Source organism: Mustelus asterias, chromosome 22, assembly GCF_964213995.1.
Source record: "Mustelus asterias chromosome 22, sMusAst1.hap1.1, whole genome shotgun sequence".
Lineage (NCBI taxonomy): Eukaryota > Metazoa > Chordata > Chondrichthyes > Carcharhiniformes > Triakidae > Mustelus > Mustelus asterias.
The window spans coordinates 63,939,939-63,965,229 of NC_135822.1; the positions used below are offsets into that span (position 1 = coordinate 63,939,939).

At 42.4% G+C, this 25,291-nt stretch overlaps 1 protein-coding gene across 10 annotated transcripts in view; it reads left to right on the forward strand.

Moving 5' to 3' along the window:
• The window catches only part of fahd2a (fumarylacetoacetate hydrolase domain containing 2A), a 39,952-nt gene extending 18,198 nt beyond the window's left edge, over positions 1-21,754 (forward strand). For 4 of the 10 annotated variants that reach the window (XM_078239415.1, XM_078239413.1, XM_078239411.1 and 1 more), the window contains 5 exons: positions 2,023-2,185; positions 4,918-5,026; positions 13,428-13,515; positions 14,945-15,025; positions 20,500-21,754. In XM_078239415.1, the coding sequence (XP_078095541.1) occupies positions 2,023-2,185; positions 4,918-5,026; positions 13,428-13,515; positions 14,945-15,007 (423 nt within the window). In that variant the 3' untranslated portion in view covers positions 15,008-15,025; positions 20,500-21,754. Of the gene's footprint in view, positions 1-2,022; positions 2,186-4,917; positions 5,027-11,590; positions 13,516-14,944; positions 15,026-16,502; positions 16,732-20,499 lie in introns of those variants that run through there. The other 6 variants (XM_078239414.1, XM_078239412.1, XM_078239409.1 and 3 more) reach the window with 3 other exon arrangements.
• The last annotated feature ends 3,537 nt before the right edge of the window (positions 21,755-25,291 follow it).

Sequence of the window (25,291 nt, forward strand, 5' to 3'; positions counted from 1 at the left end):
ATTGTTTGATTGCTCGAGGCTTGGAAGAGATGGTGGACGTATCCGGTTGTTGGGGTTTCTCTGATGGGGGGGGGGGAACTGGGTTGAATCTTACTGATAGCAGGGCCCAAATGACACTTTTGGGGTAGCTAGAGAAAGGGTTAGTTTGCTTTTTCCAATATATAGGAGTGATGAGAGTATTCTTGGCTTGTTGGCCCTTCTTTTAGATTGTCGTTGAGCAGGTTAGGACAGCAGTGGAGGATATGTTGGCCGGGAGAGTAGATTGTCTTCCCCCAAGTTGATCCCTTTTGGGGGCTCTTGGACTGTTATCTCTCAAGACTTGATTACTCCTGGGGGAATCCGGTTGATTGCGGGGCCTTAGTGCGCATCTGGGAGTCTCAGTTCAGCAGTGTTGGAGTCTCTCTTTGGTTGGGGATTAGGCTGGTTGGAGTAGTAGGTCGCCTCCTCCGTGTGGTCTTGTATGGAGACTTCCAGTTTGTTGTTGTCTAGATTTGGGCTCCTCTTGGGGGCAGTATCCTGTTGCTTCTGAGGTTGTGCTGTTCTGTTCTTGGTATCCTTCCTGCAAAAGTGTATGTGCAAAAACTATGTCTGGCATCACTGGATAATCCTGATCCTCCTCACTCTCTGGAGCTTTCCTTGTTTATCTGGGTGGGTGGTGTTGATATAGACTCTGATTTATTATTGATAACCCTGGAGGATTTGCCTTGTTTTGTTGGGAGGAGGAGAGTTGCATCTCCCCGAGATACCTTGTTGATGGATGTCATGTCAACTCCTCCCGTAGCGTTTCCTTGATGGAAAATGATTTCAGTTCCCCAGTAATGATCAGTCCCTCTGATACAGCTGGAGAGGAGGGAGGATTGTAATGTTGCGAGATGAGGTGTACAAATCCTTGGCTTGCTGGTTCCCGTGCATGAGAAAGTCTACTGACATGCCACATACTATACCGAAGGCAGTATCCTGAGGATCCCCTTTTTCTGAGTTATCCTTTGATTCCTTAGAGGTCGAGGGATGTTGGGTTGGGTCTCAATATTTTGTATATTATCCCACAAGGGATCCCATATATTATGTAGTTTTGTCTCTGTTATCCTGTGGAGGAGGGTGTGCACAATCATGTGCTCATGATTGTATCCTGAGATCCCCCACTTGTCTTACTTTATCCGCATGAGAGGAGATGATAATTACGATGATTGACAATTGGAATCATTTGTATGAATATTTACTGGTCTTTTCTGTACATTTATGTGGAATAATGGTCATTGTACTGTACTCGGTTGCATAGATGTTGGGGATTTGTTGCATTTTGGCAATTCTAAAATGGAAAACTTCTATTGAAAATATTCTGAAAAATGATTTAATCTCTTCACATTTCCAAGTCCAGCAGCATACCTCTCTCAGCTCTGCATTCCTCATTGGCAGATAAAATCCTAAATCCTGCTGGATTTGAGCATGAATGAGTACCAAGGGAATAGCACTGTTTCCACTCCAGATTTGGGCAGATGTTCTGTACATTGATTGGGTGTCAAGAGAGATAACACCAGGGCAAAAGCAGACCAGCTCTAAATCGTACTTTAGAGACACAGCCCCCTTTTCTTATCCTTTCATGGGATGTCAGTGTCACTAGCACAGAGTCAGCGTTTGTTGCACAATCCTAATTCACGTCGAGATGGTAGCGGTGAGCCACCTTGCCGAACAGCTGCAGTCTATCTGTAGGTATACTACTGTTAGGAATGGAAAATTCACAGTGAATCAGACTATCTAGGGTCAGATTTCAGAACATAATATCATAAATGGTCGGAAACTTTGATGAATAGATGAGTGGCATTGGTGACTACATGAAAGTAAGGCCAGGATGGGAGCAGAAATCTCAACATCTTGATATTTATCATCATCGCCTCAGTTTTCAATATTTCAAAATTCTATTGTGAGGTCCCAGGTGACCAGTTGGCACCTGAGGATGTCAGACAATGAGTACTGTGAATTGAATATTGGGCTGCCAATAAATATGTCATACCCTTCTCATAGAAAGAAGAAGCAATGGACTATGTGGCTGGATTCACCATCGCAAATGATGTCAGTGCGCGTGACTGGCAGATGAAGCGAAATGGCAAGCAGTGGCTCTTGGGTAAAACGTTTGACACATTCTGTCCTTTGGGACCAGCGATAGTCACCAGAGACGCTCTCTCAGGTACTCATAGAGCACTGCATCTGTAACTACACAGGGTGACCATGGAATAACAATGGAACTGTTTGGCATATCATCCCGATGCTCACTCACCCACGTTGACACTCAATTCCAAAATATCTTGATTTAAAAATTCTCATTCTTGTTTTCAAACCCCTACATAGTTCATTTTACATATCTCCATAATTTCCTCCTCCTCCCCAACAACTCTTCAAATTCTCTGCATTCCTCCTACTCTGCTTTTAATTCTTGTCCTCAGAATAATATCAGTTAGCCACCAATTCTCTATTATTTTATTTTGAATTGATTTTTAAAATATGTATGAGTGCCTCTGATATATTTTCCCCAGTTTCTTTGGACCTAGTTGGATGCAATCCATCCAGACCCAGCATTATCCAATTTATCAATTCTCTTTCTTTTGATTTTTGATGTCCTCATGAATTTTCAGATCTTTTCTTCAAATGTCATGTCAATTGTCAGGAAACAGAGGCAGCTTTAAATATTTGTATTTGTGGGTATTACAAATAAGGCATAGCTTTAATTGAGTTTAATTTTTGTGGTTCCGTATTTGAAAAGGTGAATAACTTCAGTTTGGTTTCAGATGCCTATCTGGTAATGCGATTTTATGACCTGAAAGCAAACAAAGTTTAAAGGAAAACTAGATTTTTGCTCAGCAACCAGGGGCCACCCAAGGTTAGAAAATCTTTTGAGTTTAGTTCTTAAACTAGACTCAGGAGAAGCTGGACAGGACCAGGAAGCTGGGGGAAAAAAAACAACTTCCCAAAAGAACAAAGAAAAGTCTCGAAACCAGTGAGTTGGGGACAAAAGAATGTTGGGAAGACAGTTCAGTTAAAGGAACAAAGAACAAGAAGTTGAACAAGGTCCTGTTGGATGAGGACCATCCAACAGGTCCTGTTGCTCCGAGTTAAAGAATCAGATTTAAAGTGAGGAGCCAGACATCAGAAGTATATCACAAGTTTGTTGACATTTTAATACTGCTTGTGAAGCAGCAATATTTTGTCAGAATGGCTGGGTACCTGAGAAATTGTGTGAAAGTTTCAATGCAAGTGGCAATCCAAGGTAGTGAGACACTAGAGATTGAAAATGGACCCTTGGTGAAGGCATCTGAGAGAAATTGTTTGGGAGAAAATTCAAGGCGTGGTTTTTTGAGGCTCGTGTTTGGAAACTCTCACGTGGAAGTTAAAAGTTCCAGTCAGACCAGTTGGCTCACAGTGTGACAAGTATCTGGGGGGGATTTTATGAGAAATCCACAAACCTTGTTTGGGTAGCACCTGCCACTTAGTTTCAGAATGTGTTGCATTTGACCACAGCCTGTTTGTTTACATGGACTGTGTACTTACTGAGAACAGTAAAAGATACATTTTCTTACTTGTGTTATCCTTAAAAGTCTGTGTACATGAGTAAAGGTGTAGTGGAGTGAGGGAGGAGTGCATTATAGTTAATCTTTTCTTGTTTAATAAATGTTTTATTTTTTGGTTAAAAGTTAATCGGCAGTCTTGCAACTCTCTTCATCTGCACCTCTAACAAAAAGGAAAAGTTACAGTCTATTGAGCCGATGTTCCACATGGGGACCTGTCTGTCTAGTGGTAACATGAGCTGGGGTCGAAACACCACATTGTGTCCAGATTGCTGCATGGTCTCATCCTCCCTACCTTTGTCATCTCTTCCAACCCTACAATCTTCTGAGATCTCTGTACTTCGACAATTCTAGTGCCTTAGTGCATCCTCTATTTCCTTCACCCCACCCTGGTATCTTGTCTATAGATGCCTAGAGTCTAAGCTCTGGTTTACTTTCCCAAATCTCTGCCTTTCCACCTTTCTCTTCTTTTTAGACTTAAAATGTATTTTTTCAACCAAATCATGTGTCACTTGAATTTAATTTGCCTCAGTGTCAAATTTTGTCCAGTCATGCTCCAATGAAATATTTAGCTATTTTTTATTATTTTTAAGGTGTTAATAAATGCATGTTGATGTTAGCCTCCCTGGTATAACTTAAGGCAAAGTAACTGTCCAACATTTTTGAAGTTTTACTGTAATTACATATGAATTTATCTTGTGCTTCACTTGGTGGGTTTAGTCCCATCTTAATTTTCCATTTATGTATATAGTATACTTTAACAAATCTTTTTATATATTCTGATAATTCCGTGTTGCGATTTCTCTTTGCCTCACATATTCTTTTATTAACTCCTTTCCGAAGCTCTTAACATTCCCTTTTGGATGTCATCTCCTTTACTCCTTAATTACATTCTCATCTCTTCATAATTAGCTTTCTTGGTATCAATTTGGCCATTCCAAAACATTATCTGAAACCTAATTGCAATTGTCAAGATGCTCCCCTATGCTCACTTCTCTTATCTGGTCCAGCTCATTTCCATCACCAGATTGCAGTGACTGCGTTCTTGTTGCTGGGTAAAAGATGTGTCCTGTAAATATTGTAAAATCTTTGTATCCTCCACATTTCCCCTCTCCTTCCATTCCATTATAAATTGGTCGATAGTTTACCACCATCAGTCCATTCTTGGTCCTAATATCATCTGGATTCCATTTAATTATCTATTTTTTATGCATGGTTAAGTAGAGACCACGACAACTTGGACTGTACCTGGTCTCTGCATTGTTCTCTCCAACATTTACTCATTCTCAGCTAAGAAAAAAGTGATCTTTCATGTCCAGCTTGATTGTGTAGCTCAGCCAAACACTTTATGTTACAGACCCTCACAACCTAGGGATTCGTTGCCGGGTTAATAGAGAAGTGATGCAGGACAGCAATACCAATCAGCTAATATTTAAAACAGATGCAATTGTCGCTTGGGTGTCACAGTAAGTGTGATTATATAATGTCCCTATTTGCTACTGTGAACTGTATTGGAATTAATTTGATATATCTGGCCTTCAGAAATGTCACAGGATTAAAACAACTGCATTGCTACTGCAAACATTTTACAGCACTTTACAAGGTGGAAGAAAGTAGACATCCAACAGGAAAAAATAATTTAGGGAAGAAACTAATGTTGCAGTCAGGGAGAAGCTTTTAGGTGACTTTTCAAAGGAGAGAGTGAGGGGTCATGCTGAGGTGATTTTGGGAGACAGAGAAACCAAAGGAATAGAACACAGGCCCTATAACTGTGTCTTACAGCTCCAGTTATTCTCCACTGTGAAACAGAGTTGTATAGGATGAGTAATATACCAGGATTATGAGTAATACTGTATACTAGTGAAAATCAAATTCCTAATAAAACATAAATATAACAAAGAACAAAGAAAATTACAGCACACAAACCGGCCCTTCGGCCCTCCAAGCCTGCACTGACCATGCTGCCCGACTTAACTGAAACCCCCTACCCTTCCGGGGATCATATCCCTCTATTCCCATCCTATTGTCAAGACGCCCCTTAAAAGTCACTACGTCCCCCGGCAACGAGTTCGAAGCACCCACTACTCGGTGTAAAAAATCTGCCTCGTACATCTTCCTTAAACCTTGCCCCTCGCACCTTAAACCTATGCCCCCTAGTAATTGACTCTTCCACCCTGGGAAAAAGCTTCTGACTATCCACTCTGTCCATGCCTCTTATAATCTTGTCGACTTCCATCAGATCTCCCCTCAACCTCCGTCGCTCCAGTGAGAACAAACTCTCCTCATAGCTAATGCCCTCCAGGCAACATCCCCGGTAAATCTTTTCCTCTCCAAAGCCTCCACATCCTTCTGGTAGTGTGGCGACCAGAATTGAATACTATATTCCACTTGCAGCCTAACTAAGCGTCAACATGACTTGCCAAATTTTTTAACTCAATACCGCGGCCGATGAAGGCAAGCATGCCATATGCCTTCTTGACTACCTTCTCCACCTGCATTGCCACTTTGTGACCTGTGTACCTGTACACCCAGATCCCTTTGCCTATCAATACTCTTCAGGATTCTGCCATTTACTGTATATTTCCCATCTGTATTAGACCTTCCAAAATGCATTACCTCACATTTGTCCGGATTAAACTCCATCTGCCATCTCTCTGCCCAAGTCTCCAACTGATCTATATCCTGCTGTATCCTCTGATGGTCCTCATCGCTATCCGCAAATCCACCAACCTTTGTGTCGTTCTCAAACTTACTAATCAATCCAGTTACATTTTCCTCCAAATCATTTATATATATATATTACAAACAGCAAAAGTCCCAGCACTGATCCCTGAGGAACACCACTTGTCACAGCCCTCCATTCAGAAACGCACCCTTCCACTGCTACCCTCGGGCTTCTTTGACCGAGCCAGTTTTATATCCACCTTGCCAGCTCACCTCTGATCCCATATGGCATCAACATTTAAACAGCTGCTTACATGGATAGGTATTTGATGCTGTACTTTCTTCCTCAGTCTTATGCCTGACAAGATCATGGTTCCCCTGTACTGTTTTTCACAGCAAGAGCAATGGGGGCAAGTGATGTCCTTGTATATGGGCATGTTTCAGAAAGCAGCAGTCCTGTCCTGTGGCAAAGAAAAAGAAAAACATAAATGTTCGAGAAGGTCGATGAGGAGGAACATTAAGTTAGCAGTGACTATCATGGAATCAAGATCAGTCAGAAATTTTGTGAAAAGATTGGGAGGGAGAGAGAAAATCAGAGGCAACCAGACAGAGCAAAAGGAAAATATTGCCTATTCCATAAAGCAATAGTTTGAAGTTTATTAAAAACATTCTGTGCAAGAGACTAACCAGTGAGACCAGATAAAGACACAGTTAAATCTGTGACTAGCACATGATAATGGCCTGAAACTACCTGCAACATTATTTGCAAAGGTAGCATAAAATACATTGTGACTGGTGGTCTTTGCTCACCATGCCACAAAATGCAGTAAAGTAGCTTTCAAATTATGCAGAGTTACCACCCTCTGCCTCACCCAACCATAAACATCCTGCTGTAGTGCATGACTGCCAATTCATCAGCCAAGAGCCTGCTTATGTTCCAGCTACCTGCCAATTCAGTTGGCATTTGCAGGCAAAAGGGACATGATTATGATATCTGGGAGCTCCAAGCGCTCTTAATCAAGACAAGCAGAATAAATAGGAGCAGCATAGATCATTTGGTCTCTTCCACCATGCAATATGATCATAGCTGATCTGATCATGGCCTCAACTCCACTTTCCTGCCTGTCCTCCATAACCCTCAACTCCTTTGCAGATCAAAAATGTATCTCACTCAGCCTTGAATCCCTGGAGCAAAGAATTCAAAAGATTGAGAGAAGAAATTACTCCTCATCTGAGTAACTTCTTCTCTCAATCTTTCGAATGCTTTCTGAAACATGCCCATATACAAGGAGTAAGAAGTCTTACAACACCAGGTTAAAGTCCAACAGGTTTATTTGGTAGCAAAAGTCACTAGCTTTTGGAACAGGTTGTTCCTTCGTCAGGTGGGTGGGAGTTCTGATCACAAACATGGGCAAAAAGACACAAACTCAATTTACATGAATAATGATTGGAATGTGAGTCTTTACAACTAATCAAGTCTTAAAGGTACAGACAATGTGAGTGGACGGAGCATTAAGCACAGGTTAAAGAGATGTGTATTGTCTCCAGACAGGACAGCTAGTGAGATTTTGCACATCCAGGCAAGTTGTGGGGGTTACAGATAGTGTGACATGAACCCAATATCCTGGTTGAGGTCGTCCTCATGTGTGCGGAACCTGGCTATCAGTCTCTGCTCAGCAACTCTGCGCTGTCGTGTCTTGGAGAACGCTTACCCGGAGACCAGAGGCTGAATGTCCGTGACCGCTGAAGTGCTCCCCAACAGGAAGAGAACAGTCTTGCCTGGTGATTGTTGAGCGGTGCTCATTCATCCGTTGTCGTAGCGTCAGCATGGTTTCCCCAATGTACCATGCCTCAGGACATCCTTTCCTGCAGGTAGACAACGTTAGCCGAGTTGCAAGAGTATGTACCGTGTACCTGGTGGATGGTGTTCTCGCGTGAGATGATGGCATACTGTTAAAGGTCTAGACGGGTTAGAGTTTGTAAAATGTGTTCAGGAAAATTTTCTAAATCAATATATAGAGGTACCAACTAGACAGGATGCAATATTAGATCTCCGATTAGGAAACGAGTTAGGACAAGTGACGGAAGTGTGTGTAGGGGAACACTTTGGTTCCAGTGATCATAATGCCATTAGTTTCAACTTGATCATGGATAAAGATAGATCTGGTCCTCGGGTTGAGGTTCTAAACTGGATAAAGGCCAAATTTGAAGAAATGAGAAAGGATCTAAAAAGCGTGGATTGGGACAGGCTGTTCTCTGGCAAGGATGTGAATGGTAAGTGGGAGGCCTTCAAAGGAGAAATTTTGAGAGTGCAGAGTTTGTATGTTCCTGTCAGGATTAAAGGCAAAGTGAATAAGAATAAGGAACCTTGGTTCTCGAGGAATATTGGAACTCTAATAAAGAAGAAGAGAGAGATGTATGACATGTACAGGCAACAGGGAGCAAATAAGATGCTTGAGGAGTATAAAAAGTGCAAGAAACTACTTAAGAAAGAAATCAAGAGGGCTAAAAGAAGACATGAGGTTGCTTTGGCAGACAAGGTGAAGGATAATCCTAAGAGCTTCTACAGGTATATTTGAACCATAGAACCATAGAACCCCTACAGTGCAGAAAGAGGCCATTCGGCCCATCGAGTCTGCACCGACAACAATCCCACCCAGGCCCTATCCCCATATCCCTACATATTTACCTGCTAATCCCTCTAACCTCCATATTTACCCGCTAATCCCTCTAATCTACGCATCCCGGGACACTAAGGGGCAATTTAGCTTAACCAATCAACCTAACCCGCACATTTTTGGACTGTGGGAGGAAACCGGAGCACCCGGAGGAAACCCACGCAGACATGGGGAGAATGTGCAAACTCCGCACAGACAGTGACCCGAGCCGGGAATCGAACCCAGGTCGCTGGAGCTGTGAAGCAGCAGTGCTAACCACTATGCTACCGTGCCGCCTAAGAGCAAAAGGATAGTAAGGGGTAAAATTGGTCCTCTTGAAGATCAGAGTGGTCGGCTATGTATGGAACCAAAAGAAATGGGGGAGATATTTTTTGCATCCGTATTTACTAAGGAAACTGGCATGGAGTCTATGGAAATGAGGCAAACAAGTAGGAAGGCCATGAAACCTATACAGATTAAAGGGGAGGAGGCGCTTGCTGTCTTGAGGCAAATCAGAGTAGATAAATCCCCAGAACAGACAGGGTATTCCCTCGGACCTTGAAGGAGACTAGTGTTGAAATTGCAGGGGCCCTGGCAGATATATTTAAAATGTCGGTATCCACGGGTGAGTTGCCGAATGATTGGAGGATAGCTCATGTTGTTCCGTTGTTTAAAAAAGGCTCAAAAAGTAATGTGGGAAATTATAGGCCGGTAAGTTTGACGTCAGTAGTAGGTAAATTATTGGAAACAGTATTAAGAGATAGGATCTACAAATATTAGGATAGACAGGGACTTATTAGGGAGAGTCAACATGGCTTTGTGCCATGTTTAACCAATCTATTAGAGTTTTTCGAGGAGGTTACCAGGAAAGTGGATGAAGGGAAGGCAGTGGATGTTGTCTACATGGACTTCAGTAAGGCCTTTGACAAGGTACCGCATGGGAGGTTAGTCAGGAAGGTTCAGTCACTAGGTATACATGGAGAGGTAGTAAATTGGATTAGACATTGGCTCAATGGAAGAAGCCAGAGAGTGGTAGTGGAGGATTGCTTCTCTGAGTGGAGGTCTGTGACTAGTGGTGTGCCACAGGGTTCAGTGCTGGGTCCATTGTTATTTGTCATCTATATCAATGATCTGGATGATAATGTGGTAAATTGAATCAGCAAGTTTGCTGATGATACAAAGATTGGAGGTGTAGTGGACAGTGAGGAAGGTTTTCAAAGCTTGCAGAGGGATTTGGACCAGCTAGAAAAATGGGCTGAAAAATGGCAGATGGAGTTTAATGCAGACAGTGTGAGGTATTGCACTTTGGAAGGACAAACCAAGGTAGAACATACAAAGTAAATGGTAGGACACTGAAGAGTGCAGTAGAACAGAGGGATCTGGGAATACAGATACATAATTCCCTAAAAGTGGCGTCACAGGTAGATAGGGTCGTAAAGAGTGCTTTTGGTACATTGGCCTTTATAAATCAAAGTATTGAGTATAGGAGTTGGAATGTTATGGTGAGGTTGTATAATCATGATGTGGAGATGCCGGCGTTGGACTGGGGTAAACACAGTAAGAAGTTTAACAACACCAGGTTAAAGTCCAACAGGTTTATTTGGTAGCAAAAGCCACACAAGCTTTCGGAGCTCTAAGTCCCTTCTTTGGCGATCCTCTCCACTTGGAGCCGGCAGTTTGCGGTGTCGATGGTAGTCATGATGTGGAGATGCCGGCGTTGGACTGGGGTAAACACAGTAAGAAGTTTAACAACACCAGGTTAAAGTCCAACAGGTTTATTTGGTAGCAAAAGCCACACAAGCTTTCGGAGCTCTAAGCCCTCAGGGGGCTTAGAGCTCCGAAAGCTTGTGTGGCTTTTGCTACCAAATAAACCTGTTGGACTTTAACCTGGTGTTGTTAAACTTCTTACTGAGGTTGTATAAGACATTGGTGAGGCCGAATTTAGAGTATTGTGTGCAGCTTTGGTCACCTAATTACAGGAAGGATATTAATAAGGTTGAAAGAGTGCAGAGAAGGTTTACAAGGATGTTGCCGGGACTTGAGAAACTGAGTTACAGAGAAAGGTTGAATAGGTTAGGACTTTTTTCCCTGGACCGTAGAAGAATGAGGGGAGATTTGATAGAGGTGTATAAAATTTATGATGGGTATAGATAGAGTGAATGCAAGCAGGCTTTTTCCACTGAGGCTAGGGGAGAAAATAACTAGAGGACATGGGTTAAGGGTGAGGGGGTAAAAGTTTAAAGGGAATATTAGGGGGGGCTTCTCCACACAGAGAGTGGTGGGAGTTTGGAATGAGCTGCCAGATGAGGTGGTGAATGCGGGCTCACTTTTAACATTTAAGAAAAACTTGGACAGGTACATGGATGAGAGGGGTGTGGAGGGATATGATCCAGGTGCAGGTCAGTGGGACGAGGCACAAAAATGGTTCGGCACAGGCAAGAAGGGCCAAAAGGCCTGTTTCTGTGCTGTAATGTTCTATGGTTCTATGGATCACTTGCCCCCATTGCTCTTGTTGTGAAAAGCAGTACAGGGGAACCATGATCTTGTCAGGCATAAGACTGAGGAAGAAAGTACAGCATCAAATACATTCTTAAATGGGAGACCCTTGATTTTGAAACTATGCCCTTTATTTCTAGATTTTCTCATGAGGGAAAATATCAGAATATTAAATATCTAAATAAAATCACCTCTCATTCTTCTAAATTCCAGTGAATTACCAGCTGCACCTGTTCAACCATTCTGCAAAAGACAACCCTCATCCCTCGTGAACTGTCTCTGCACTGCTTTTAATACATGATGTTGCGTCCCTGCTACCAGGGTAGAGGATGTTGAGGAACAGGTGAAGAACATTCTGCTGGAGGAAAGAGAACAGCCAGAAGACATGATCCATGTTGGAAGTAATTTAGAATGGTTAAGAGCTTGTATATGGCCTTTGGGTAAAGGCAGCAATAGTTTGGGGAGAGTTATCTGTAAACATAAGTGACAGCAAAGAGTCATGGAAGCAAATTTCAGTGTTGCTAGGAATAGTCTATCGAATAGTCTATCGATGTAGCTGGCATGAAAAATTATTTGGTATAAATGACTTTGATCTTGCATTACAATAAGAAAAAAAGTGGAAAAATATGAAGAAACGATTTGTAGAATTTAAGAAGCAATTAGTTTACGATGCCCATAAGTGATGTGAGTAACTTGGGAAGATGTAGGCACAAAAAAACCCTTTAGCTCTTCAGGTTTCTTCTGGCACTTAATGAGAAAAGAAAATTTAAACACATAGGATTACATTTACACAATTAGAAGTAGTTATAAAAACATTTCCCAAAAGATTTCTGCTTCGTTAAGTTTACAGCTAAACACCCCCTTTCAGGCAACAGTCCCTTTTTATTTTTAATGTACAAAAATCCCAGTAAGATTATCACAAGATATCCACTGCTGTTACTGGGGAATTACTTCACATGGCTTCTCTCTCTCTCTCATGCAATAATGGAAATCCAAGATTTGTATCAAAATCTTGCAGAAAAACACTTTTCTCTGTGATGCTGGCTTGGATTCACTCTGCTTCTTTCAAGTTTTCTCTAAGCACAACACATTGTTCAGAATATCATGGCCACTGCTCATAGAGCTGCTAATCTCTCCTTACATGTGTTTTTTCTCTCTCATGTTTAAATCTACTGTTCTTAAATTTCATTACAAGTCCCTCAGGTAGGTGTTCTGTTACAATGATACAGATCTCTTAAAATTTCTGAACCATCGTATTTTACAGTGCATCAAAGATAGATGACAACAAAGAGTCCAGTCGCACTTTATACTACTGAATATACATTAAAAATCTGAATATGAAGGAAGTTCAGTAAACTGGCATTCACTGCAGTCTGATGAAACAACACAAATTTGCATTACATAAGTAATCAATTGACTGTGAAGTGCCTTGGCACAACATAGAGATATGAAAGCTATTTTGTTATAATTGAATTGAATAGCTGTGAGAGTAGGTGCTATTTTGTATGCCTGGAATGTAGTTATTGTTTGATGCTGAGGTTAACAGTCCATCCAGGGCTCCAGGTTTAAATGATTATGATGCTACCAGAAATCAATCTCTCAGAGCAGGAGTTCAGTATGTGGGTGACAGTCTAATTGGGATGGCCGCAGTCACAATTTTAAGTCATTGACTGCAAACATCACCAACCACAACTTGGTAAGTCACCCATCTGGCCAAGTCCCTCGTTTCAATCTTCCACAGAAAACTAGAATAACCTTAACTTAAAGACAGGCCAAGGAAGAACATGAACAGTTCAACATCAGAGGAAGTAATCACAAATATCTAAATTTCACCTTTAAAAATTCTTCCTCCCTAACACAAAGTGATCAGTAAATAGATGAGAAAAAGTAATGCTCCAGATGAGTGGGTTTTTGCTGATGGTATTTGGTTCATATGGTCACCTGATCAATATTAGCAGTGAGGTGGGAAAAAATTCATTTGAACTAGATTGTTTCCTTTGTTACCAGAACACCACTTCTGTTTCTACTTGCTGCCAATTAATTTCTTTAGGTTTGTGACCCTGTATCCAGGAGATGTTTTCTTAACTGGAACACCATCTGGCGTTGGAGTCTTCAGAAAACCACCGGTGTTCCTCAAAGTAAGTCGTGTTAATTCTTGTCTCTTCTAAATAATGACAGTGATTTCAATTAGTCATTGTGCATGAAGTGCTTTAAAACATGTCTGGGAGGTGCAGGGAAGCACAGTAAAAATGTTTCAAGCATCTCTCCACTTCAACACCAAAAAAACGTTTCTATTCCATATTCAATAATCAGTACACAATGTTCCATATTCTGCTATCTGATCCAAATGACCATGAATCATTTATGTGCTTTGAATGTCAGTGGTCTATTTAACAAACGGGACCAACATGGCAGAGGATAATGCTATCAACATCTCATGTCCATGTGGGCACTTTCCAGCAATGTCTCTGGATCACAGTGAGATCCAAAATCCTCACTGAGATTTTTCTCTCTTGCCAAGGAGAATGAATTATGCTAATTGTAATGTCCTTTAGCTAACCAGATCATTTAAAAAAAAGGTTGTTGGCATGTGGCAAGTCAGAATAATGTACAACTTGAAGATATGATTTTGGAAGCTCCGTTATGGAGGAGAGATCATTTGCGAAGCAGCTGAAGTTGATTGGGTCAACAATATCTCCTAGAGGAACTCGTGCAAAAACTGTTCAAAGATAGCAGTCCCAAAACCGCCTTGCACACCACTCATCACACCCCCACCTCCTTATACGACTTGATATACAACATCAGAAGGTGAGTCTTGGAGAGAGATCTGGCCAGTTGTCCACAAGGAGGGCAAGAAAGTCTGAATACATTAAACATTTAGCTCCAGAAGATAGATGGAAGTATGAAAACTAACATCTGAAGCAAAATAAATTCCGCTAACAAGGAACACAAGCAAGGTCTAAGGTCGGTATGCAGTTTGAAGCAAAAGAATATATGAACAGCACTTGCCACCTGTCATTCACAAGGACACAGAAGGTTTGAGAAGGTGAGTGTAGGAACAATATGCTGGGCAAAGTTTCTATCATAAATCTAGAGAGATGGATGATGTTGATGACAGTCCCTTTGCAAAAGACCTAGAATAGGCGCAGTAATTGATAAATGCATGGTGATGGAGTATGATTTACGTTCACTTTGGAGTTTATTCATGGAAGGTTTTCCTTAAGTCAGATATTGGGGCAGAGAAAGTGACTGAAACAACAGTGACCAATCTGAAATGCCTCCCAAAAGCATGTTCGGAATAAATCCTATAATTGAATGAAAGGATGATGGTGTCATTGGTTTCGTGAACACACAGCCTGGAAATACTGACTGAAAGGTCAGTGGGGTGACTGACAAAAATGTTCAAAATTACCTGGATTCTACAGCATAATGACAGTGATCAAACCTGTCATTTTACAATCCATTTGTAATCTGTCAGTTTATTTAATTTTGTAATATTTACAAACTCTGTGAAGTGTCACCAGCTGAAATAAATAAAACATGCTCATTTTGTTGAATTTCTTGCAGAGTGGAGACACAGTGGAATGTGAAATAGATGAAATTGGAACCCTAAAGAACACGATCATTTAGAATTTCAGATTGCAGAAGGTATCAAATAATTTTTAATGGCAAATATTTGAATATTACCCAAAAGTACTGGAAGGGATGGGGAATGTCTGGATGACAGTCAAGCCAAGTTAAATAATGGAGATAAATGAATAGACTCTTAAATCGGCCTCGCAGGTGGAGGATGCGGTCAAGAAGGCGTACGGAGTACTAGCCTTCATTAATCGAGGGATTGAGTTTAGGAGTCGGGAGATAATGCTGCAGCTTTATAGGACCCTGGTTAGACCCCACTTGGAGTACTGCGCGCAGTTCTGGTCACCTCATTACAGGAAAGATATTGAAGCCATTGAAAGGGTGCAGAGGAGATTTACAAGGATGTTGCCTGGATTGGGGGGGCATGCCTTATGAGGATAGGTTGAGGGAGCTTGGTCTCTTCTCCCTGGAGAGACGAAGGATGAGAGGTGACCTGATAGAGGTTTACAAGATGTTGAGAGGTCTGGATAGGGTAGACTCTCAGAGGCTATTTCCAAGGGCTGAAATGGTTGCTACGAGAGGACACAGGTTTAAGGTGCTGGGGGGTAGGAACAGAGGAGATGTCAGGGGTAAGTTTTTCACTCAGAGGGTGGTGGGTGAGTGGAATCGGCTGATGTCGGTGGTGGTGGAGGCAAACTCGTTGGGGTCTTTTAAGAGACTTCTGGATGAGTACATGGGATTTAATGGGATTGAGGGCTATAGATAGGCCTAGAGGTAGGGATATGATCGGCGCAACTTGTGGGCTGAAGGGCCTGTTTGTGCTGTGGCTTTCTATGTTCTATGTAGATATAAGCTGCTGCTGGAATATTGCCTATGAGAACTGATGAAGAACCTTTCCTCAGATTAATGGATGGAGCAGAGTTCACAAGAGGTAGATTGTACATGGACTGAGAGAGAAATGGTCTTTGCTCATTCGATGTTTACTTCAATTCTAACTCAGAATTGTTGCACATTAGACCTGGTTTTTGTCAATTTTGGCAGAAATTGCCACAACAATCACAGGCTAGTTGTTACTTATTTCAAGAAAATGTTGTGGAATAAGTCATTCAGTGTTAAACAGGCCTAAACATTGCAAAGTGGTGAAACTTAATCAATGTTTGAGTCCATGGAGGTGGCTCAAAGTGTTAAGCTGGGATGCTCTGCATCATGAGATGGAAATTTCAATTCAATTTAAGAAGCAGCTGACAAATGGAATTAGATTTAGCTGTTCAATGGTATATTCTTCCCCATGACAGAGTAAAGCTAAAAATAATGCTAATTATGGTTTAAATCATTCATAATTTAGTTTATGTACGTTTTAACATAACATTTTAAATGGCATCAGCTGGGAGCCAGACAAAGGAACAAATATCCACGGTAAAAGTAGAAATGGCAGAGGCATTTAGTCTTCAATTCCCTACAAACTGTTCAAAGAAAACAATCAGAAGCAATTTGCATTATAAATTGAAACACAAATTTAAATGTCAGAAACACATTTGTTTTGCAGGCTGATTTGTCTGGCCATATGGAACATCTTTCTGTGGATATTGGCCAGAACATAGGAGAAAATAGATTACTTGAAATGGACGGCTTGTTTGAGGAGGAAGTAGTCTGATTGTGCAATGATATGAAAGCGTGGACTCTGATGAGAAATGAAACATTCAGAATCACATGATTCAAAGATTAATAATGCACGGTGAATAAAATGCTATCTTAAAATAAACGTTTTTGCTACATTGCTGTGCACATAGAGCTTTTGTAAATATAAGTTCCTAATTCTCTCTCCTGCATTTGAATAAAGGAATTCCATTCGTGATCATAGAGAAAAATACATTGGAGCAGATGCAGTAAACTTCCACATCATTTGATGACATAGAAATTAATGTACTGGGAATCTTGTATGGACCACTTGAGATAGCAGTTGGGACCTCAGTTTAACATCTTTTGAATGAGAGTCGAGCATGGCTTCATTGTCCTCTTCTGTAAATGTAAAAGCACGATTCAGAGTGCACTGAGTTTTTCCTGGTGTTCTGGCTGACCTTTATCACTTAACCAACAGTAAAACAACATTATTTGGTCACTGACCATTTGTGCAACTATACTGTGCACAAATTAGCTTCCAAACTTTACAACAAGTCGCATTTCAAAAATATTTTGTTGGATGGGAAATGGACTAAGACACTCAGGTCATCAAACAAGGTATAGGAATAAAAAAATTCTATCACCGAGTATTAGATATACAAACTGTCTCCAACATTCTCATTATTCTGTTGAAGCTAAACGTTCTTGCAAATTCAAAATTAAAACTGTTCTATTATTGAACCGAAGATCATCTGTAGACAAGAAATATACCTCGACACGTTGCAAGTGTTAAGGTTTAGATATTTCTACTATCCATTTAACTTAGCTTAAGATAGCTTTCCACCAATCTTTGCACATTAGCAAACTTAGGTACATTACTCTTGGTCACTTTATCAAAATCATTTGTGGAGTTTGTTAAGAGTTGAGACAACAACCCTTGTGGTATTCAATCTTTGGACTATTCACTACCGGCCAATTTGTAAATGTCCCATGCATCCCAACTCGCCGCTTCCTTCAACCATATTACCTTTATTTCCACGCGCATTTACCTCGACTACTGACCTTTTGGGTGATATTTCATCAAAAGCCTTTTGAAAGCCCATATATTACTCCCACTTGTTCCTCTTTATCTACCTTACTCGTTACACCCTCAAAAATCTCCAATAAGTTCACAGAACAGGATTTCACTTTGGGAAAATTTATTGACTTGTTCTAAACAATCCTGAAACCAGTGAATCACAGTCAACGCATCCACTATCTCTGCAGCTATCTCTTTTAGAATCCTCGTGTGCAGGCCATGAGGGCCTGGGAATTGAAGACTAAATGCCTCTGCCATTTCCTCATTCCCCATGATCATTTCTGTGTCTCATTCTCATGGAATGTACCAAATCACTGTACCAAGAAGCCAGGCAGCATGCCTTAATGACTATCGCCCGGTGACTCTGACATCCACCACTATGAAGTGCTTCTAAAGGTTAGTCATGGCACAAACCAATTCCAGCCTCCCAGATCCACTACAGTAAGCCTTTCGCCGTAACAGGTTCACAGCATACACCATTTCCCTTGCCCGACATTTAACCCTGGAACACCTGGATAACAACCTATGTCAGACTCCTATTTATTGACTACAGCTCAGCCTTCAACACCATTATTCCTACAAAACTCACCTCCAAACTCCGTGGCCTGGGGCTTGGCTCCTCCCTCTACGATCCTAGACCACAGACTGCAATCATGAAGGATAGGCAGCAACACCACTTCCACAATCATCCTCAACACCAGTGCCCTACTGTGTCCTCAGCCCCTTACTACCTATACACTTATGACTGTGGCCAAATTCCCTTCCAATTCAATTTTCAAGTTTATTGATGACATCACCATAGTGGATCAGATCTTAAAAAATGATGAGATGGAGTACAGGAAAGAGAGAATCTGGTGAACTGGTGCGGCAACAATAATCTCTCCCTCAATGTCAACAAAACAAAGGATATAGTCACTGACTTCAGGAAGCGTAGTGGAGGACATGCTGCTGTCTACATCAATGGGGATGAAGTGGAAATGGTTGAGAGCTTCAAGTTTCGAGGTGTCCAGATCATCAACAACCTGCCCTCGTCCTCCCATGCCAACACTATAGTTAAGAAAGCCCACTAACGCTTCTACTTTCTCAGGAGGCCAAGGAGATTGGGCTACGACTCTCACCAACTTTTACAGATCCACCATAGAAGGCATTCTCTCTGGTTGTATCACAGCTTGATATGGCTCCTGCTCTGACCAAGACCACAAGAAACTACAAAGGGTCGTGAATGAAGCCCAGTCCAACACCAGCAAACCAGCCTCCCATCCATTGACTCTGCACTTCCCGCTGCCTCGGAAAAGCAGCCAGCATAATCAAGGACCCACTTTCTCAATATGACACTGAAGATGCTTTCTAGATTTTATTCTCAGGCTTTGGCACCCATAACCTTTGGACTCAGAAGCAAGAATGCCATCCAGTAAATTATAGACAGACTCAATGATGAATGGGGCACATATCACCCCAGCTGAGGGTCATTAACCAACATCAGCAAAAATACAGCCAATCATTCATTTTGTTGCTGTCTTTGGCACCTTGTCCCTGTCCTGGTCCCCCAATGCTGACAAGACAGTTAAGAAAGCCCACCAACACCTCTACTTTCTCAGAAGACGAAGGAAATAAGACCATAAGACATAGGAGCGGAAGTAAGGCCATTCGGCCCATCGAGTCCACTCCACCATTCAATCATGGTTGATTTCAACTCCATTTACCCGCTCTCTCCCCATAGCCCTTAATTCCTCGAGAAATCAAGAATTTATCAATTTCTGTCTTGAAGACGCTCAACGTCTCGGCCTCCACAGCCCTCTGTGGCAATGAATTCCACAGACCCACCACTCTGTGGCTGAAGAAATTTCTCCTCATCTCTGTTCTAAAGTGACTCCCTTTTATTCTAAGGCTGTGCCCCCGCGTCCTAGTCTCCCCTGTTAATGGAAACAACTTCCCTACGTCCATCCTATCTAAGCCGTTCATTATCTTGTAAGTTTCTATCAGATCTCCCCTCAACCTCCTAAACTCCAATGAATATAATCCCACGATCCTCAGACGTTCATCGTATGTCAGGCCTACCATTCCTGGGATCATCCGTGTGAATCTCCGCTGGACCCGCTCCAGTGCCCGCTCCAGTGCCAGTATGTCCTTCCTGAGGTGTGGGCATTTCAGCTACGACTCTCACCAACTTTTACAGATGCACCATAGAAAGCATTCTTACTCGTTGTATCACAGCTTGGTATGGCTCCTGTTCTGTCCAAGACCGCAAGAAACTGCAAAAGGTCGTGAATATAGCCCAATCCATCACGCAAACCAGCCTCCCATCCATTGACTCTGTCTACACTTCCCGCTGCCTTATCAAAACAGCCAGCATAATTAAGGACCTCATGTAGTCCAGAATTGGTGAATTTGTAGTGAAGAACTTGTGCCTGTGCTGGTTCTTTGAAAGAGTTTACCAATTTGGTCCCACACCTCAACGTTTTCCCTGTTGCAAACACACGAATTAGGAGTTGGCTGTTCATACACTCCACATCAGTCAAGCTTCATGGTGGTATAGTGGTTAGTACTGCTGCCTCACAGCGCAAGGGACCCGGGTTTGATTCCTGGCTTGGGTCACTGTCTGTGCGCAGTCTGCACATTCTCCGCGTGTCTGCGTGGGTTTCCTCCGGGTGCTCCGGTTTCCTCCTCCAAAAGATGTGCTGCTTAGATGCATTGGCCATGCTAAATACTCCCTGTGTACCCGAACAGGTGCGGAGTGTGGTGACGAGGAGATTTTCACAGTAATTTCATTGCAGTGTTAATGTAAACCTACGTGTGACTAACAAATAAACTTTACTCTTTTCCACCTTCTTTCATTGGGAAAAAGATACAAAAGAGTGAGGACACATACCAACCAACACAGGAACAGCTTCTTCCCTGCTGCCATCAGACTTCTGAATGGCCCAACCTTGTATTAAGTTGATTTTCTCTACACCCTAGTTATGACTGTAAAACTACATTCTGCACCCTCTCCTTCCCTTCTCTATGTACGGTATGCTTCGTCTTTATAGCGCAAGAAACAATACTTTTCACTGTATACTAACAAATAATAAATCAAACCAATCTTAACTTTAGCCACTCTCTTTCTATGTACTGAAAAGGCCTACAATCTGTTTTTATATTTATATATGGCTCGTTGACTCCCTTATTCTATTTTATTCCTTTTCATCAATCTTCGGTTTCTAAAACACTCCCAATACTCAGACTGGTTAATGTTATTTTTTGCAATATTGTAAGCCCCCTTAACTTCCCAAATGAGCCACAGATGGGTCTTTCTTTCATGCTGAGTGTTTGTTTTACCTTGGAATGTATTTTTGTTGGACATCTTGAATTGTTTATTTTATGTTGAAATTTTTCCCACTGTTCATTGACAACCCCACCTTTTAGTCTATTTACCCAATTTAACTTCGCCACATATCCCCTCAAACCTATGTAATTGGCTTTACGTTTAAGTTTCTTGTTTTTGATGGGAGTATATCACCTCCAAATTTAACCTGAAATTCAATGATAGAACGATCACAATTTCCCACTCATCCTCAGTTGGTTCCAAAACTTATTGGTCGAAGAAACTCACAAAAACATCCCACAAACTCATATTGTAGACTACTCTTGCCAATTTGTTTGTCCTAGTCTATATAATGATTAAAGTCCCCCACAATAATTGTTGCTTTTGTTACAAGCTCCAATTACTTTTTCTAAAATGTTCTGTCCAATGGGACAACTACCGTTGGGGAGGGGGATGGGGCTATAAAGTACTAGCACTGGTGTTTTCTGACTCATACTATTTCTAATTTTTACCTATACCTATTATACTGAATGATCTTCTGATCTTCTAGGTTCCTTCTCTCCAAAATCCTTATGCGATCTTTTATTATCAAGGCTACCCTTCCTCCTTTGCCATTTCATTTGCTTTCTGAAATACTGTGTACCCTGGAATATTTATTTCCTAATTTTGATTACCTTGGAACAAATTCTCGAGAATGTAGATGAGATCTAAATCATTGTCTTTGTTCGTGCTACCAGTTCAGCTATATTATTGCATGTGCATTCAGATAATAAAATGACCTTATTCCTGCATATACATTTTTTTGTTAAACTCTCTAATCCTTCTGCTTCCATTCTGCTTGTTTTTAACCAACATTGCTCTATTCCTCCATTGCCTCGATGTATCTCTTCAGATTTCTAAATCTTCCTTTACCCAAACCTTCCCCCACCTCTTGGTTTAACGTTAGCACTGAAGTCAAGCAGGACCAAAGAATGTGATTTTAAAGCTGCTCTTTCCAGCTACCAAAGAAAATATAAATCACTCATCAGACTCTAACTTTGGTGGGAACTGTGTGCTGAAAAGGCTGCACGCAGGGTAAGACTTTGAAATGTAAAGCAGGGTGGCACAGTGGTCAGCACTACAACCTCACAGCGCCAGGGACCCGGGTTCAATTCCCAGCTTGGGTCACTGTCTGTGGAATCTGCACTTTCTCCCCATATCTGCATGGGTTTCCTCCGGGTGCTCCGGTTTCCTTCCACAGTCCAAATTATGTGCTGGTTAGGTGCATTTGCTCTGCTAAATTCTCCCTCAGTGTACCTGAACAGGTGCCGGAGTGTGGCGACTAGGGGATATCACAGTAACTTCATTGCAATGTTAATGTAAGCCGACTTGTGACACTAATAAATAAGTAAAGAACTTATGATGCTGGGAACCCAAAGATAAGTTAATTGGTGAACAAATCATTATAAACATGTGGTCCACATCGTGCGGATTCACTATGAAAGGCAACTGAGAGGTTGCAATGGAAATTAGAGAGCTAGAAACTGCCTGATAAAAATAAAATGACTGAAGGTACGATATGAGAACCAGAACATCACTAGCCAATGGGTTTCAGTCACAGTTCATGATGGAATTGACCGACATTCCCATCTGACAGTTTAAAAGGAAAAGCATGCTGGTACAATGTATGGTGCTGCTGGGAGAATGTACATGTTCTGAAGTAAAACATGAACCATATCCCCTGCTTTTTTCAACTCAGCAACTTTCAACAATATTTTGTGAAGAAACAAAATACTTGTTGTAAATTGATGGGAGCAATCACACATTCCTGTTTCTTCTGCCAGGGTTTAAAACTTCGAATCATAGAAACCCGACAGTGCAGGAGACCATTCGGCCCATCGAGTCTGCACCGACAACAATCCCACCTAGGCCCTATCCCCGTAACCCCACATATTTACCCCGCTAATCCCTCTAACCTATGCATCCCAGGACACTAAAGGCCAATTGAGCATGGCCAATGCACCTAACCCGCATATCTTGGAGTGTGGGAGGAAACCGGGGCACCTGAAGAAAACCCATACAGACACGGAGAGAAGTTGCAAATTCCACATAGATAGTGACCCAAGCCGGGAATCGAACCCAGGTCTCTGGAGCTGTGAGACAACAGTGCTAACCACTGTGCTGCCCAAATTGTACAATGTTTGAGGCATATTATGCCCCAGGTGGTTGCTGAACCTCGAATTGGGCTTTTTAAAATTTCACCTGGTCAGTTAACATGAAGATTCAGCCCCTTTATTAGTCAATTGCTTATGTTGCGATGCCAGCTACATTATGAACAAACCCGATTTGCCTGTGGAATTTGCTTTTCTTAATGCTGTGAAGTGACATCCCAAGTGGACACTTGAATACCTTTGAATATGTCGCATCAAAATTCCAGAAGGCATTCATCAAACATTTCACACAAAGGGTCTTTAGAAAATCACAAAACACAAGAAATGTCATGTAAATCTTCAGTGTGAATATGATTGGCTTAAAGATCCAGAACACTAGCACTTATTATAGGAGTTACAGTGGGCCCCAGGACACTCCATGGGACAGCTGAGCTACTGGATCGAGTTCCAGAAGCCTCTGCGTCACCTGTCCTGGAGGCCCAATTGCGTCTGCACCATGGTACGCGAGCCCTCAACAATGGCCCTCTGGACCAAGTCTGGAGTAAGCCTGAAGCCCCTCAGCAAGTGCCCTCTGTGACTCGGCTATGCTCTCAAGGCCCCCAGCGACACAGTCGTGCTTTGGACCCTGCAACTCATAGATACCGTCTCGCTCTCCAGGCATTCCACTATGGCTACCACCTTCGCAGTGCCTTATTGTGTATAAGTAATGCTGGCACCATTTCCAACACCTGAAGGCTGTTGCACTCCTCAGAATAGCCTTGCAGCTGCTGGTATGTCTCCAACATCTCCTCCTGCGGTCTCTGGCTCTGCTTCTGCATTCCCAACAGCAGAACCTTTTTCAGTGACCTGTCATCTGGCTGGAGCCAGCTATGTCCTTGGATCCAGCAGACCTCCGCCTGCCCAATCCAACGGAAGTTCCTGCCTCCACCCAATGTGCATCAGCAGCCATGTAGTGCTCACCAGAAAGTGACCCCGAAGTGCCTTTGCTGATTCTGCCCACCGAAGTGTGTATCTCTGTGAAGGCAGATGGTTTGGGTGATGCCTGTGACACCTAGTTGGGGCTTTCCTCTGAGGTGCTTGCAGCGGTCACGAGTGGGGGGGAATCTGTGGGGGGATTCAGGGGGGTCACACCGACTCCGGAGGGCTTGACCTCATCTGGTGTTGCTCCTGCAAGAGAAGACACGTGGATAAGTGCGAGGAAGGGACAAGTATCTGGGCAATTCAACACTTACTTGTGACACACCTCGACCTCACAGTTGCTCACAACCCTCTCAGGCAAGCTCCATCGCGCGTTTCTCAGAGGAGGTCAGGAGATGCAGTCTGGGGGTTATGCTGCCGATTTTCTCCTGCTCTCTGCTGTTACAGGCCATCTTCTCATGTGGAGACATAAGGCGATGATTGAGGGCTTGTTTAGGAGGGAGTGGTAGTAAGGTGGGAATGGGTGGCATAGATCAGCACCATGCCTCACCAACTAGTGGTTGTGACAGGGAATGTCAGAAGAATTTCAGGTGGATGCTGGGGAGTTCAGGTGCTGGACAGCCGAGTGTTGAGAGTTAGTTGAGTTAGATATTCCTGATGTGATGGACAAGCTGATGCCAGGATGAGATGGGTAGATACTCACCTTTGCAGCCTGACTGAGGTCGTTCATCTTCTTCCTTCATTTTGCCCTGGTCCTGCGTGTTATGCTGCGGACACTGACTGTCGCGGCTACCACGTCCCTGCTCCTGTGCCATCTTCCCTCCCAAAGGTACAGGATAGCCCGCCTCTCCTCCACAGCATTCATCAGCCATCCAAATTCTCTCTCCAAAAACTGTGGGACTGGTTTGCACGGTGCCATGTTCCTGGCATGACTGGCTATGAATATGGCGGAAACATTTGAAAGCAGCTGCTCCTTGTTAACGGCACACAGCTGCGGCCACTCGGGCAAGTCATGCACATCGAGACAGCATTATTCACATGACGACTCTTTCAGTGCACTCAGTGTGAGTGAAATGCGGTGCGCAGCACACCGATAAGACCACTTCCCACCCATTGTTTCTTTTATACTTGTCAACAGCATTGATAATTCATGTAATGTACAATTCTAACCCTTTTAATCTTTTGCATCTGTATGCTGTGAGCAAAAGAAAAATAAAAATCATTAATTTAAAAAACCATCACAGGTAAATTGTGAATAATATAGT